The sequence below is a fragment of the Cyprinodon tularosa genome, unplaced genomic scaffold (assembly GCF_016077235.1).
Source record: "Cyprinodon tularosa strain WSP-4 unplaced genomic scaffold, ASM1607723v1 ctg392, whole genome shotgun sequence".
Lineage (NCBI taxonomy): Eukaryota > Metazoa > Chordata > Actinopteri > Cyprinodontiformes > Cyprinodontidae > Cyprinodon > Cyprinodon tularosa.
In genome coordinates, this window is record NW_024039110.1 from 209,419 (window position 1) to 226,658 (window position 17,240).

The 17,240-nt window shown below is 42.7% G+C and overlaps 1 protein-coding gene across 4 annotated transcripts in view; it reads right to left on the reverse strand.

Moving 5' to 3' along the window:
* The window catches only part of ncor1 (nuclear receptor corepressor 1), a 90,558-nt gene that overhangs the window by 19,577 nt on the left and 53,741 nt on the right, over positions 1–17,240 (reverse strand). For all 4 annotated transcript variants that reach the window (XM_038297607.1, XM_038297609.1, XM_038297608.1 and 1 more), the window contains 7 exons: positions 15,472–15,764; positions 13,868–13,933; positions 9,796–9,932; positions 9,604–9,697; positions 6,700–7,153; positions 6,485–6,605; positions 6,163–6,340 (listed from right to left, as the gene is read on the reverse strand). In XM_038297607.1, coding sequence (XP_038153535.1) covers positions 6,163–6,340; positions 6,485–6,605; positions 6,700–7,153; positions 9,604–9,697; positions 9,796–9,932; positions 13,868–13,933; positions 15,472–15,764 — 1,343 coding nt within the window. The remainder of the gene's footprint in view (positions 1–6,162; positions 6,341–6,484; positions 6,606–6,699; positions 7,154–9,603; positions 9,698–9,795; positions 9,933–13,867; positions 13,934–15,471; positions 15,765–17,240) is intronic.

Sequence of the window (17,240 nt, forward strand, 5' to 3'; positions counted from 1 at the left end):
CGACCATGAGGTAACAGAGTCCAGGAGAAAAGGGAACAGCTGTCAGAAGGACTATTTCCACCAGAGGCAGGAATGAGTGGACCCAGTGAGGATGTGGGCTTCTTTCACCTCTAAGCATATTTTAAGAGAAGGACACAGGAGTCAGGCTTTAGGTCTTGCTCTTGAAAGTCTTTAGTAGAGCCCCTTTCACACTGGCCAAACACCTGTTTAAAACCGGGAACAATCAGCTCCTAAGTGGCATGGGAACGGCTCACTGACCCGAGTCGACCTGCGTCAAATGACTTGGCACCAATCTGCATACAGAGGAAACATCAGACCCAGGCCGACCTGCTAGTTTACGAGCGCCACACACGGACATCAACACAGTGCCAGTCCCGTCTGATCCAACAAGATGAAAGAACTCTGTTTACATTTCATAAACATGGTGGAGCACTGGTAAGAGGGATTAGGAGGGACGAAATAATTAGTATAAATAATAAGAATAAAGCACACTTAGGCCCTGTCCACACAAAGTCAAAACGAACACGAAACGCTAATATTTTCCAGAACGTTTGTCGTAAAGATGGAGACGTAAAATAAATGTGATCGTCCACACGAATGCATGAAAACGCTGCTAAATGTATGTCAGGCCTGTAAGTGGCGCTGTGGTGCCAAAGCAAAAATAGGCGACGAAATCAGAATCAGAATCTAGGGTTGGGAATTGAAAAGATTTTCACGATTCCGATTCCCTTTTCGATTCTATGAAACGATTCGATTCTTTATCGATTCTTTTTTCGATTCCAAATTGGGGGAAAAAGGAGAACAAACAGTTTGATTATCAGCATCAACTTTGTTTACTTAACTATTGCACAATCTTACAAAATCAACAAGATCAAGATGTCCACAGGAAATGTGAAACTGGAGTAACATCCGTGTTTAAATGAAAAATGAATACAAGAACAAACTTAATAACCAACAATGTCTAATAACAAATGATGGGATAATAACCTATTTTAAATAACAAAAAATACTAATTATAAAACAGTAGTAGGGAAAATTAACAGTTATTTTGCAGAAAGATGAGCATATCTGCTTTTCTGGAAGGATACGGGATCTTTCAGGTCTTATGGTGTCTCCAGCCGTGGAGAACACCCTCTCAGATGGGGTGGAGGAAGCCTGCACACAGAGGTAGTTTTCAGCCAGTCCAGATAGCAAGGGCGGCGTATCTTGCTTGTTCCACCACCACAGTGTGGCGCTATCCCTGCAGGGGATGGAGGGCAAGCTTTTATAGAGCTGGATTTCCTGATCTACCCTCTGGGCTAAGGAAAGACGGGGCTTTGATTCACAAAGTGACCGCAGCTCGTTGTCTTCCTCCTCGAATAGTTCTTCCAACGTGCGTAACTTGCGTAACTTACGTAACTTACGTAAAAACGTGACGTAAGTCGTGCTCCCCAGAGCCGGCGCTTTAGGCTCTGGTGCTGCAGGAATCGAAAAAAGAATTGTTCAGAGAGCTGCCAAACGATGCCATGGAATCGGAAAATACGGAACCGGTTCTGAACAGGAACCGGTTTTCGATTCCCATCCCTATCAGAATCAGAATCAGAATCAAGTTTATTGCCAAGTAGGTTTGCACTTACAAGGAATTTGACTTGGTGTTGTTGGTGCAGACAAAAAAAAAAAACAAAACAAAACAAAATAACAAAATAAGATAGAATATATATAAATATATATATATATACAGAAGCTATATAGAAACAGTAGACTGTGTGTTAATGTAACGCAGAAATCCTGAATGGGGGAGAGAAACATTGTCCAGTGTCACGGGCGGGTCTTGGCCTTGTTGATAAGGCCGATAGCAGATGGGAAAAAACTGTTTTTGGTTCTGGTCCTGATGGACCGCAGCCTCCTGCCAGAGGGTAGTGACTGAAATAGTTTGTGACTGGGGTGCGAGGGATCAGCCACAATCTTCCCTGCACGCCTCAGAGTCCTGGAGGCGTGCAGCTCCTGGAGAGATGGGAGGTTGCAGCCAATCACCTTCTCTGCAGACCGGATGACACTCTGCAGTCTGCTCTTGTCCTTAGCGGTGGCACCAGCGTACCAGATGGTGATGGAGGAAGTGAGGATGGACTCAATGATGGAGGAGTAGAACTGCACCATCATTGTCCTGGGCAGGTTGAATTTCTTCAGCTGCCGCAGGAAGTACATCCTCTGCTGGGCTTTCTTGGTGAGGGAGTCGATGTTCAGCTCCCACTTTAGGTCCTGGGAGATGATAGTTCCCAGGAAGCGGAAAGACTCCACAGTGTCAATGGTGGAGTCACAGAGGGTGATGGGGGTAGCAGGGGCTGCGCTCTTTCTGAAGTCCACAACCATCTCCACTATTTTTAGAGCGTTGAGCTCCAAGTTGTTCTCCCTGCACCAGGTCACCAGATGGTCAGCCTCCCACCTGTAGGCGGACTCGTCACCATCGGAGATCAGTCCGATGAGAGTGGTGTCGTCTGCGAACTTCAGGAGCTTGACAGACTGATGACTGGAGGTGCAGCTGTTGGTGTACAGGGAGAAGAGCAGAGGAGAAAGAACACAGCCCTGGGGGGAACCAGTGCTGATGAGCTGTGAGTCAGAGAACTGTGTTCCCAGCTTTACGTGCTGCTTCCTGTCCGACAGGAAGTCTGTGATCCACCTGCAGGTGGAGTCAGGCACATTCAGCTGAGAGAGCTTCTCCTGGAGCAGAGCTGGGATGATTTTGTTGAAGGCCGAGCTGAAGTCCACAAACAGGATCCTGGCATAGGTTCCTGCGGAGTCCAGGTGCTGGAGAATGTGGTGAAGGGCCAGGTTGACAGCGTCATCTACAGACCTGTTGGTTCTGTAGGCAAATTGAAAGGGGTCCAGGAGGGGGTCCGTGATTTCTTTCAGGTGTGACAGCACAAGACGCTCAAAGGACTTCATGACCACAGAGGTCAGGGCGACGGGTCTAAAGTCATTAAGTCCTGTGGTCCTTGGCTTCTTGGGGACAGGGATGATGGTGGAGGATTTAAAGCAGGCTGGCACGTGACATATCGCCAGTGAGGTGTTAAAAATGTCTGTGAAATTTGGAGACAGCTGGTCAGCACAGAGCTTCAAAGTGGATGGAGTGACAGAATCTGGTCCAGCAGCTTTCAGGGGGTTCTGTTTTTTGAAGATTTTGTTTACATCTCTCTCTTTTATGGAAAGAGTTGTCACTGAGGAGGTGGAGGTGATCTGTTGGGTGGTGTTGTGGGGGGTGGATGCATGACTGTCCCTTTGTCTGTCGAAACGACAGTAGAAGTTGTTCAGGTCGTTGGCTAACTGTCGGTCGTTCATGGAGTGGGGGGCTTTAGGCTTGTAGTTTGTTATCTGCCTAAGCCCTTTCCAGACAGAGGCAGAGTCGTTGGCAGAAAGATGGTTTTGCAGCTTCTCAGAGTACAGTCGTTTACCCTCTTTCACCGCCTTGCTAAACTTGTATTTTGCATCTTTGAATCTGCATTTATCTCCGCTCCTGAAGGCCTCTTCCTTGTCCAACCTAAGTCTCCTGAGTTTGCCAGTGAACCAGGGTTTGTCATTATTGTAATTCACCCTGGTTCGTGTTGGAATACAGCAGTCCTCACAGAAGCTGATGTATGATGTCACAGCCTCTGTGAACTCATCCAGACTATTGGTAGCAGCCCTGAAGACGTCCCAGTCAGTAGAACCCAAACACGCCTGAAGATCCTCCACAGCCTCACTGGTCCAATTCTTTGATTTCCTCACCACAGGTTTGCAGAGCTTTAGTTTCTGTCTGTAAGCAGGAATCAGGTGGACCATGACGTGGTCGGATTGGCCCAGTGCAGCACGGGGGACAGCATGATAAGCATCCCTGATGGTGGTGTAACAGTGATCCAGAATGTTATCCTCTCTGGTCGGGCATTTAATAAACTGTCTGTATTTAGGAAGATCATGACTGAGGTTACCTTTATTAAAGTCACCAAGGACAATAACTAAGGAGTCCGGGTTGCTCCGCTCCACACTCAGTATCTGATCAGCGAGCGTGCGCTGTGCGTCCTGCACGTTTGCATGCGGCGCGATGTAGACACCGACCAGAATGAATGAAGCAAACTCGCGGGGTGAATAAAAAGGCTTACAGTTTATGATGAAATATTCCAGGTCTGTTGAACAGTTCTGCTGGATCACTGTCACATCGTTGCGCCAGCCGCTGTTGATGTAAAAACAGATCCCTCCACCTTTCGCTTTGCCGGAGAGCTGTGCGTCTCTGTCCGCTCTGTGGAGTTGGAAGCCTGCCAGCTGCAGCGCAGAGTCTGGGATCAATCCACACAGCCATGTTTCCGTAAAGCATAAAACAGCAGATGAGGAGAAGTCCCTGTTATATCCCAGCATCAGTTGAAGTTCGTGCAGTTTGTTGGGCAGGGAACGCACGTTGGACAGGATCATGCCCGGTAGCGCTGAGCGGAGACCGCGCTTGCGGTGCCGCACGAGCGCCCCAGCGCGTTTTCCTCTCCTCCGGCGTTTCGCTGCATGAGCAAAGGTGAGCGCACCTTTGACCAGAATGTCCAAAATTTCCAGCGTAGGGAGAAGAAAAGTGGGGAATAAATCCTCTGGTGATGTTGCCCTGATGTTCATGAGCTCTTCTCTGGTGAAAGAGCTCCGGGTAGCATCGCAAAAACCAGAGTTAAGTAGTAAAAATAAACTAAAAAGTGCGCACCAACACACCGTGGCTGCCATCTGCGGCGCCATCAGAGGGTGAGTGAAATGAGTGAAATGTGAAATGAGTGAGTGAAATGTTGGGCATGCGCACTAATATTTATACCTGTTTGCCCTGCGGGTCCATTTTCGTGGTTCAGTCAAATTCAGGTGCTGAACTATGTCGTCGATATTGCTCTGTTCTTCCTGGAGATATTCCAGAAGAAGAAGATTCTGTTGTAAGCCCGACAGCAGGGTGAGTAGCATGAGCAGCAACCATTCAACACAGTACGGCGCCATTGTTGTTGTGATACTGTGTCGCGCATGCGTGTTTAGAGGCGACGCTATGACGCATGCGTGTAAGAAAAAAAATACGGTTAGAGCTTAAAGATGGAAACGGGAAAAAAGCGTTTCAAAATCTTCCCACTCTGAAGGCTTAATAAAAAAAAGATCGTTTACAGACCCCCGAAACGCCGGCTTCGTATGGATGAGAGGCTGGTTTGGTGAAAAATTTGTGCGTTTAGGCCAGGGTTTGGCTTCGTGTGGACGGGGCCTTACTACGCCCTGGCTCCCTTCAATGTTTCTCTCCATTGTTTACTTTCCTGATTTCTGTCGCACTGGTGACATCATCAAAGCTAACCCAGCATAATGGCATCACCAGATACGCAGCTGTGGGGGGACAGGTGCCATGCAGGTTTCCAGCTAGGAGTTAGACCCATTTTTTTTTTTTGCATGTAGGAAGGGAGCCAAACGCTGTTTGTTAGCCGGTTTACTCGTGCTTTAAAAACCTGCCTTATTCTGCTAATTTCTGTGGGAAAGAGGCTTTAGAGTCTGGCTGAGCTTTCCAGCTGCTGAAATCAGCATCATGTCAGGTACACAGATATAAAGACTGAGTAAAACTAATGAAGATTAAGGCAGAAAACTGATGCTGACCTATAGTGGACAAACCTGTGTAAACAACTCCCCCCCCTTACCCCGGACACATATCTGCTAAAAAGTCTGCTCCATCAGCAGCTCGCCAACTGCTCTGCTCCTCACAGGACTTTGGCTTTAGGGTGCTAAAAGCTTTTCCGACTCAAATATACGACGTTGCAGCTCCTTCACACTCCGAATCCAAACGATGTCAGACCACCCAGGAGAACAAAGCATTCGGCGCTCTAAACAACGCAGCTTTCACCTAAAGTCACATTATGAGGATCATCAGAGAAGACTTCATCTCATTTTAACTGAATAATGCACAAAACCCACAAAATCCTCTGATGGACGCATACTGCCAAATTTTCATGCTCTATCATACTTAATTTGCATAATTCTCAGTCCAGCATTTCATTTAAATTTACAAAATCTAACAATAAAAGTCATGAAATAAATTTAGAAGAATTTTTTTCTAAAGAATTCAGTTTTCAAATAATGGATCTGCTATACAGATCAATGGAATAGCAAATAAAGTGTGCAAATAAAACAGCCCTCTATGAGGATCAGCCGTTGTCGTACCGTCTCTGTCCAGCACATTAGGGCTGCGGGTCCGAAAGGCAGGTCTGCGTTCCAGGTCTCCCTGCTCCTGCCGCTGCTTCTCCTCCTGATGTGAAGAGTCATGCACTGCTTTGATCTGGTGCTGCAGCATGACTAAACCACTGATGGGTATGCCGCCTGGGCCATAAGGACCAGGTACCTGGATGAAAACAGATGGAAAAATAAACTCTGGAAGCCAAACATTAAGAAAAGTGTACAGAAACAGATGAATGTCAATAAACTTGAATATTTGTTTGTATAAACTGATAAAGCAGCCTTCCAAATAAAGAGAGCTAAAACCAACCATGGATGGGATGGAGGCTGCCCTGTGTTGCATCTGCTGGATACTGAGCTGGGCTTGCTTAGGAGACGACACTAGCACCGACCCTTGGGGGCTTATCAACGGTTTTTCCATGGGGTACATTCTGCAGAGATGGCCAAACAATGTATAACCCTCCAAATTCTGATTTTAAACAAAATAGATTATATGTGGAGTAAAAATATGCTTTGGAGACTCACCTCTGCCTATCAGGCTCAGCTTCCACATCCTCATCAGCACTGCAGGTGGCACTCGAGTCGTTGTCAGAGTGGAGCTCTCTTTGCCTTTCACCAGGATCTCCCTTTTCCCCTTTCTCCTTGACTTCGGGTTCCACCTTGACTTGAACCTCTCCAGTCTTCAGGTCCACATCCTGGGGTTCGGTTTTGGGATAAACGGGGCCAGAAAGAGGAAAAGAGGGAAGCTTGACTTTTTCTTCCTGAGATCCGCTCTCCCTCTCTGGGCTCTTCTCTTCTTTGACACGAAGCTCCCCGTATGAAGACTCTGCAGGTTTTCCTGTGCTGGCCTGGCTTTTTTCCTGGTCGGTGCAAGGAGCTTCCCCCGTGCTGCTCTCTGGTCTCTTTGCATCCACAGGTTTTGAGGAATCTGCCTGGGACGGCGAAGGTGCACTTTCTGTATCAGAGCTGTTTTCACCACCTGAGGAGGAATCAGGCAATTAACCTCAAAGGTATATTTCACATTTTAAAAATCACCTGTCAACATATAAAGTCAGATTTCCTTCATCCTGACTGAATTCTAGCACATTATTGCCTCCATTGTTCTTAGAATATAGTATGATGAGAACACGCTGCAATTATGGGCCAGTAAAATGGATTTAAATGTTTGGTCTTAAGCCGTACTGTGAAACAGGTTGTAAGATGACTAGAGATACCGTCTGACAGTTTCTGATATTTAGAATAAGGATCAGCATGATAGCTGCCACAACCTGTGTCTAATGACCATCCAATAGGTATGCAGCTGCTGCTGGAGATGCACCACAATAAGATCAGAAAGAGAAAATAAATGTAAGCTGATCCATTTGCAGGATTTTTTTATGATCCACAGAAGAGAAGCATGTAAAAAACCAGCAGAACATCACATATCAATTGAAAGTCCAAGCAGTAAGAAATGAGCAACCTAATAAATATAAAATTTCCACAATGGCCGTGTTGAGCCATAGACATGAAAGAAATATAGGTTTGTTTGTGTTGTGTTAATATGTAAACAAAAGCAACCTTTTTTTAACAAAGAACTGCAAGAATTTAAAGGTACAATGGATGGTTTTCCGTATTTTTTGAAAGGACCCACCCTCTCCACTTATAAAAAAAAAATGCACATGCACAACCCTGTCTCCCAAAAGGGTACGCTTATTAAACGCGTGTGAGAGCATGCACAAGCTCATTTCCCCTGGTGCACGCTCTGTTTGCATCACTCATACAAGCTTACTTTAAAACAAGATTTGCAATTTTTCCACTTTTTCCTCCTACAACCCTCGGCCATTTTCCCCCATGGGATGGGGGATGTCCTTTGTCTTGAATTGCTTCTTAATCCATCAGTAGCGAACTTCGATACGCTGAATAATTATGGACTTTTTATTTAAACTTTTTCTTTTATTTGTTAAAGGACTTCAGAATTTAATTAAACATATTCATCATATATACCCTTTTAATTTATAATTGAACAATTTATCATTGAAATTATTGGATTGTGGTGATTCTTCAGGAAGATTCAAACATGTAGGCTGATGTAATTTTGCCCATAGAGGTGAGATATTGAACCGATTATTTTGACCTCAGTCTAACTGATCACAGATATGTGCTTCTGATATTTTGTCGCTGGTTTTTTTTAAGCCAAAATTGCTTTTTCTTTTTTCTGGTAACATTATGTATTTGAATGAAGATTTGATACTGGGGGGAAAAAATGTTTTAAACAACAGAAATGTCTTTAAGGCATACTTGACCATTTTTTTCAGTTTTAAGAACATTGTTCAGATTCAAATATTTTCTTTCATGTTTCCAAATTAACTTTTTTTTTTTAACCTTCAGTTTTAAAAAAAGATTTTCATTTTTACCAAAAGATGCCTTTAAATCAACTTTATGGCCCCAATTTTGCTAAATGCAAGGGAGCAGCAATGCATGCCCTCCGCAGGATCTTAAGATAGGGCTGCTGAATACACCTTTGAATCGGACAAAAGGATAGAAATTGAACTTTATTAGTCTCACAATGGAGAAACTAACTCTCAGAATTTAACTCATCCCCTTTGGGAAGCAGTGGGCTGCCACTGTGCAGCACCCGGGGAGCAGCATGGAGTTAAAGGTCTTGCTCAGAGACCAACAGTGCCGGCTGGGATCGAACCAATTACTTTGAACCTCCTCAGAGCAAAAGCGCGCTAAGCCAACACTCCCTCCCTGCATTTAGCATGCATTTATCCATACTGATAGAAGAAAAACATAACGGTAGTAGACAGTAATTGTAAAATATGCACACAACAAATCTGACACCATATCAAAGATTATTTACTTTAAATGTGCGTTGCACAGTATGCTATAAAATAGTCTTTGAATAGTCCTTATAAGACTGCTAAAACTGCACAGTGTAGGAGGGTCATTAGAATAATGATTTTTGTTGCGATACACAGCAGGTCAAAAAGTCTAAAGCAGCTGGTCTTCGTTCAATAAACTACAATCTTTTGAAGAAAAGGCCTGTTGAAGCTTGTTTCCATAGCAATATCAGCAGATACACTAAAAGCGCAGCATAAAAGTTAGTTATGCACCTTAAGATGACTTCTTAATGTATTCAAGTCCGCTTTTAAAGTCCTGCATCTGTTTAGAACGACAAGCTTCTAAAGTTAGAACTTTGCTCGTCCCGAACTCTTTGACCTGTTATCTGACATTCTTTTCACAGACTGTGCTCAAGCTGTGCAACCCTTAAACGGGGACAAGAGATGCAGCCAAAACCAAACGTGTCGCAGATGTGCATTTCCAACTCCCCCTCACTGCCCTTGGACTTGGACCTCTGATAAACAGGAAGGAAAGAGTGTGGGAACATGAAAGATTGTGTGAACATGTGAGAAAGAGCACATGCTCCCCATCCTTCATCCGCCTAACCTTCACTGTCATCTGCATTGTCCTCGTCATCGTCAGGTGATGCTGTGGCTTGGCCTTCCCCTTGAGACGTATCGGCACGAGCTCTGCGAGTATCCTGGGAAACAGACAGAGATTACTGCCTTGTAGACACGTGCTGCACGCTACGGGCGACGGCACAGACCTTGAGAGGAAGCAGAACGTCTTGGAGTTTACCTTCTTATGCTGCTGCAGCAGGTTGTCCAGGTTATGACGTCTTTTGTAATTGAAATAGAAGTTCTTGCACTGTGCCTCGCTTTTGGTGCCCACCATTTTGGCAATGGCTGTCCAGTTCCTGCCATGTTCAACGAGCCCTGGCACAGAAAGCACAGTGTTTTTTATTGTCATACACTGTCACAAGTACATAGCAATGAAATGAACTCTCTGCATTTAACCCATAAGTGGGAGTGGACAGCTATTGTGTGATGTCCGGGGAGCAGTGCGGACATCACAAAGGTCTTTGCTCAGGGACCAAGAGTGTCAGTCCGTGGGAGTGGGGCTTGAACTCAGAACCTCAGGATTCAAAGCACGCTAACCCTAACCACTAGGTCGCCACTCCCCCAAAGCAGGCATTAGAGTAAAGGGTCTTTCAGCTCATTCGCCCCGGCTGGAATACGAACTCAGGTTTACTGTTTGCAGGACGGATGGCTTACACTTGAGCTGGCAAACTTTACACTTGTCCAATACGGTGCAGATTATACTGCTTTACGTAGGATCGACTCATTTGGATATCGACTACTGATATTAATCCAAATTATACGTGATTTCATTACTCATTTTGATGCATGGAATGTTAGAAAATGTTTAATCAGGTGATTTTATCAAACAGAGAACAATATTAGGTAAAAATAATGACCACTTACTACTAAGCAATGGGTTATTAAACTTGAAAAAGAAGCGGATAGAAGTGGAATGTTTTAATCAGCTTTATTGATATCAGAGGATTAAGAGGAAAGCTCATATATGGCTAATATCAGACCATTTTCCAATGTCAGAATCGGATAGGGACTAGTTGGAAAGACCTGAAATTATTAGTGATGATCTGATCTGTTCCATATAGTTTAATAACCGTCCTCATCGAGGCATTTTTTATGGGAGTGTGTCAGATTAAACTGACCTCCTAATGCATGTTAGCCGACTGTATGTGGTTTTATGTCAGCCCCATAACTAGCAGAGTTTGTAGTTAAAAACTGCATGGTCAGTTGCCGTGCTTCCATTAAGTTTCATGTAAAGAGAACATTAGAAAATAAAATATGAATTAGCTGGGTTTCCAGCAATTGGAGTGGATTACTGGGGGATGCAAACAGGAAAGTCATCATATGTTTAGGTTAAGCTTTGCTGTAATAAAAAAACAAGTAGAACCCAGAACAAAGATCAGTGATGGACTGAGGTTTAAATGAATGTGTTCCAGTCAGGTATGAAATGCTTTTCTAATGCTGTATTCATGATGGCGGCGAGGGAAATAGCTGATCATCAGGTGAGATAAAGGTTTGATAAAACAGAACTTATTTAACAGATGAGTTAATGAATCTAAATGTGTAAATAAAAAAAAAAATGGGTTTCTATACTCTTTTGATGTTGTTTACTTTTTCAAAAAGAGCGTAAAGAGGTTTTTGCTAAATTAGTTAATTTGACTATTGCCGTAGCTATCAAGCTCTTCTAATGTGATACTTGAAAATATGCATAAAACAGTTGATGGAAAACAGCCTAATTAAAAAAGAAAAAATGAGAGGGAATTAATGTATCAAGGCTTATTTTAAGTTTAGATCATTACAGGGATAGAGAGAGATCACTGCTTGCTTCAGCTCCCTGTCGGTTTGCTATGTGACTGTCTTTGGACGCCTCCTGGACGCTAAGGGGACTTTAGGCATAAGATGTATAGAGAGCAGCTAAATTGCAACACATTCTAAGTAAATCAACTAAGCTTTTTTTTTTCTCTGCAGCTTATCTGTACAGCAACTAACTATAATGGATTACCTCAATATCAACAAGTCGTATATAATTGAAACATGCTAGTGTTAGCCCAGCACTTTGGCAAGTCACAGATTTCACTGAGGAATCTAGATCTATATGTGCGTTATTAAACTTCAGAAACAAGGCTTTACTGATCAAATATATTATTGTATTTTACTGCATTTCTTGGGCATCTATTTATTAAAGCACAGGCATTGGTTAGATTTAAAAGGGTACCAGACAAGGGGCCTGCTAAGACAAATCTTTAATCAGTCAGAACGGCATCAGGGTTAAGATTTTGCGGATCTGGATATTCCTGTACAACATGACATTTCATCTAAATGGAACAGCAGCTATCTCAGATGTACTGTCACAGCAAATCTCTAAAGGTCAAAGCACCGAAAATAAATATCTAAGCTCTTTTATTATGTCAGCCTTGCTGCTTTTGTAAACTGTGCGCTCAGCCATGGTCCATTAGAGAGAAATGGAAAAACCACCAATTAGCTTCGAGTTGACCAAACTGTAGAAAACTGCTCAGCAAGCTGCAGTGAACTTGGCAGACAGCCATTGACCTTTGACATTAGGGTGTCTCTGTTTGATATCCTGTAACCCACGTTGACTTACTCCCCCCACCGGCCCTACTTAAATCAAGGATGCTGGCAGCTTACCAAATAATCACAAAACGCCAGAACTGTTCCTGTTAAATGGTGGAATAAAGGGATTGTTGAAAGACTAATGTCTTATTTCATTTATATCAGCCAAAAACACTCGTCCCACAGGATTATTAGTGATTACCAGCAGTATAACAAACACAAATAAAGTTATATCAAAGCATTTTAATGGGGTTTGCATCAGCAAACATTGAAATATTTAAGGATTTATTTCCAAAATTCCTGCATAGCCAAATGTTGCCGTTTCTGTTAACAAGGCAGCTTTCCTCATTTTCAAGGACCACAACTTCACAACTGATTGCTCAGCTTTATTGCAAACAATCACAATTTCCAACAATCATATAAGCCATTGTCAAAAAAACATTTGATAAAAACTGTCTTTATAGACATGAACAACACAGAGCAATCATCTTCAGGGCTGATTTTCTAATCAAATCTAAATAAAAGGTGTGAAACTCTTTTGCCACAGTAAAAATAAAGGAACATCTTTTTAAGTCCAATACAGTATCTATTTTTTATATTAAAATAAGTCCTATGACTTCCTGACATATTTTGGATTGATTTTCTTTTGTTTAAAAAAAAAAAAGCAAGCAAAGACTGGGTCCCTCTTTTTTGGAAAACACAATGGCTCCCGCCCCCTGCAGCAAAAGTCACTGGATATTTCTGATCCTGTTTATATAAAATCAAAATTAAAAGTATAAAAGGATTTAATAAAGGATGAATCATTTGTGTAATGCTTCATATAATCTATCTGTAAAAGTCCTGCCATAAAAGAAAAAAACTGCATGTGCTGACTTGCTAAATATGTACCGTTCCTGAACTGTGGTTGGTGTCCACATAAAACTCATCCAGGAGCCATGAATGGCCCACGAGCCACACTTTGAGTGTACCACCAAACGCAAAGAACAAAAAAAAACTCCCAGTTTGTGGATTTCAGTGTTTTCACCCTGCATTCTTACACTTAATGCAGATGAACATGTTTTATGACCAAGGAAAGAAACTCCACACCATGTTGGCCTAAGCAAAAATGTGTTGAGGCTTAAAAAGCGTTTTTGAACCAGCTCTTGTCATATGACTGGCCTCTCTCTGCTACGCTAATCCAGTAGACGGATTTTTGTAGAGGAAAACTTTGTATCAAGCCAAGATTTATTCACTCCTGGTCTAAAAGCTACCAAGACTCAGGAATCTGCTCTAAGAGGCTGGACCAAGACATAAAGTGTGAGACATTGTAATGAAATGTGCTTAAAAATCATCAAAGCAAACATTAAATATCCAATAAGGGAAGGTATTTGCAGGGTAAAAGTAACTCTCAGCTGATCTAAATGTAATACACTGTTGCTTCTTGAATGATTGATCACTTCTGAGAAGAAAGCAAAGCAGAAAAGCTGAGGAGGAAAAGAAATCCTGATGGATTTTATACATCTTAAAATAAAGTGCAAGGAGTTCTCTTTCTGTGCAAATTGATGTATTCACTCATACTTGAGTGCAAGCAACAAAACAGATAGGGTGATGAAATATATATTATTCATGAACAAAACTGGCTTTGCATGACCAGAAACTGAAGAAGAGCTGCTGCAGAAAGACACAGAAAAACAAAAGAAGTGGAGAAATGAATCAAACGCTACCTTTTTTGGCCACTTCCATCTCCTCCTCGGTCCAGCGAGAAGTTTCTCCGGTTTCACCAGCGCCAGCTAAATCACAAAAGGAGGAGAGGCAGCTCCATTAGCACTCACAGCGAGAAAAGAGGGAAAAGAAAGGGAAAAAAAAGACAGTAAATAAAAGAGAGAGGGAGAAAAGCAGAGAGAGAGAGGCCCTTTCTTCAGCCGCCTTCTCATGGCCACTAATCTAATAATCTGTTTACATTCAGGGCTGCTGAGACCTGCTCCCTCACTTACTCGCCTGCTTTCACCCTCCCACTGCGTTTCTCTCTCTCCTCCTCTCTGATCCAGGAGGGGAGGGCTCCTGGTCAGCTGACGCGGCGTCAGACGCTGGAGGAACCGAGCTCTGCTGGCCTTCCTCTCTGGGAAATGGCCTTGGATGGAGACAAATGGGCAAATAGAGCCTCCAGGACCCAAACCCTCCCACCACTTGGACTATGACGCTGGGTGTTTGACACAAACACAAGACACACGCTCCTCCTTTCCTCTTCTTGGCTGCACAGTTCACCACCCCCCTCGGAGCAAAATTCACAGAAGTGAACAGTGAGAGAGGAGAGGGGCAAATGAACTCTAGCCTGCTCTCTTCTACAGCGCCCACTGACACTGCGTAAACATTTGGACTAATGCAGCTGCAGATCTGCCCTTTAATTAAAGAGGGGGTTAACAGCCGGACCAGCCACCCACCTCGTGTGACTGATATTCCCTAATATGTAAGGAGAGTCACTGATATGTGCAACATCGTGGCAGACCACCTAGAAGTTGACATTAACCCACATTAACAATCATTCAACCCCCATTGTATCAGCTTGTTGAACTTGCCTGGCACGCCTTCAACTAGGCAACACTGACCCACAGCCACACTTTAAAACTGGGCCAGCTCACTTCTAAGAAGCACAATAGGTTACGACAGAGCAAGCAAATACAGTCCTCCAGAGCATATTTATGTCCCTGAAATGTGTTTCCTGAAGAACAAATCAATGAACACTGGCATCGGTTCTGAGTCAGCTCCCCTAGAGGCAATATTCAGTATTGCATCTACAGCTGAAAGGCTTTATGAATCCCATACCAGAGTTATTTATCTGCATCACCTATTTTTCTTTGCAAAAGAGCAAAAAACATTAACAATGAAAATGCTCCTTGATTCTCATTTCAGTCTAGGTCTGGACTTTGACTAGGCCGTTCTTTTCAGCCAAATCTGTCCACTGCATCCCACTTGAACACGCCCTCTATTCTCAAAGCCTCCTCTAACTTTTTTCCTCCATTTATTGTTCCAACAACTCTGACCATTTCCACTGTGCATATTTAAGAGCATTTTCACACCTCAATGCACATGTTTCAGCATATAGATGCAGGTCAAGGGAGATAGATTTGCACGTCAGCCTAAAAGGTTTTTATTTTTTGGTCATACCAGATAAGAGCATTTTCTTGGAATCAGAGCCGCTCAACTAAAATCTGCAATATTCTAACAAATCTGGCAAAATAAACCATTTTTACTGATTTCATCCAGACAGCAGCTGAAGCAAGAACCACTGAGAAACTTTTGATTTCTGAGCAAAGGGAAAATTTTTCACCTTTATTAGAATCTGCTGCAACCGGAGTGAGGGATTTTGCAGGCTCCTTCAAGGCTTTCTGTGCCTGATCAGATTTAGGGAGCTGTGGAGGATCTGGCAAGGCAGGCTCAGAGGCAGGAGGAGGCGTGTCCTCGGCTGCGACGGACGCAGCCTCATTGGCCATGGAGCGTGTGGTGATCCTTCTATTGCGGCGGCCCTGGCTGTTGGCAGTCTTCCTGCCACGCGGCGTGTTTTGCTCCTTTCCGTCCTCGTCCTCCCCACCGTCACACTTGTCTTTGTCCTTGCCAATCTCCCTGTGGTTTTTGGAAAGGGGGGGAAAACACAGCTTTTAGCTGCTGCAGCAGCAAATATCTATTCCCTCATGATGCAGCAATAAAAGGCCTTTCTAGGAATCGGCTTTTTTCACAACTGACCGAATACAAGAAAAGCATATAAAACCTGTCAATATCCAACTCGAATGGACATGTTAAACTGTCAGAAATCTGCGGTTTTGTTGGATGAAATTATACAGGATGCATAAGGCTAATGTCGGGTTACTTTTACTTTCAGGCAACCAATTAAACTGAGAATTTTCTTTCTTTTAAATAAAAGCTTTTCTTTTTTACGTTGGACAAGTTAAGACTCCTAAAAAGTCATTTAAAACCAGAACTTGTTGAAGGGAGCTGTCAAGTTTTTTTATTAAAGAAAACCGAAGACTAATGAATAGATGGGGTGCTGGAGTATCCCTTCACAAAAAAAAAAAAGAAACATACAGATCTTTAGGCACAAATGTTAGGAAAAATTTTTTATGTTTCTTAAGGTGGTTTTTAACTTTTTAAAAGAAAACAGCAAATATGAAATGGAAACAGATTGGTAGAATAAGTTCAGACGTAGAGAACCTTTACGCCATCTGACTGATCAGCTGTTTCCAATAAAGTAGAGCTGACCTGATAAACTACAAGTTGCCAGACATTCATTAAGCCTTGATCCATTACTAATCAGTGGTTCATGCTAGTTTGGAACTCAGCTTCCTATTTATTACAGCCAAACGTAGCATCATTGTATGATGGAAAAACGTTATATGATAAAACACGTCTAACAATTTCTTTTTTTTAACCTTTTTAAAGTTTGTTCTAAATGCACGACATTCAGAAGGAACTGCTTCTAATATAACTCTTTGAGCTTTCAAACATTAAATGCACACCTGTACTGATTTTGAGACGTGCTAGGCAGAAGAAAAGCAGAGCATTACCTACACTAGTGATGTATGTTTGGTGACAAAAATCAAAAATTTTCAGCTGGTTTGCAGCTGAGTGAAGCGCAGCAGGACACGGCCTAAACTATCACAGAAACAGTTTCACGATCACAGAAAACACTGAGATCAGAAATCGTCCACTAATCTATAACTGCTGCATCTCCAGTTTCACCAGTTATCCCTTGTTAAATGCTTGTCCACAGACCAGTCTGCCTCTGGACATTTAAATTGGGTAAGTGAATTGGTCCAAACATCAAAGTGATTCAAAGTAAACTATAGAGAACCAACTCTGGGTGTTTTTATGGAAGTAAATCTGTGTCGCTGAAATTTGAATTAAAAATGCCACTGAAATTTAAATGTTGTACGTTTGTACTTACTGTCAGAATAGTCAGAACACATTTTTGACTTAAAAAAAATTTATTGTCATTATTTCTACATAGTTGAAATTTCATTTGTTATTTTCTCTTCAAGCTAAAAATTCACATTACTATTTCAAAGTGATTACATTTTTAATACTTATTTTTCAGTTTAATTT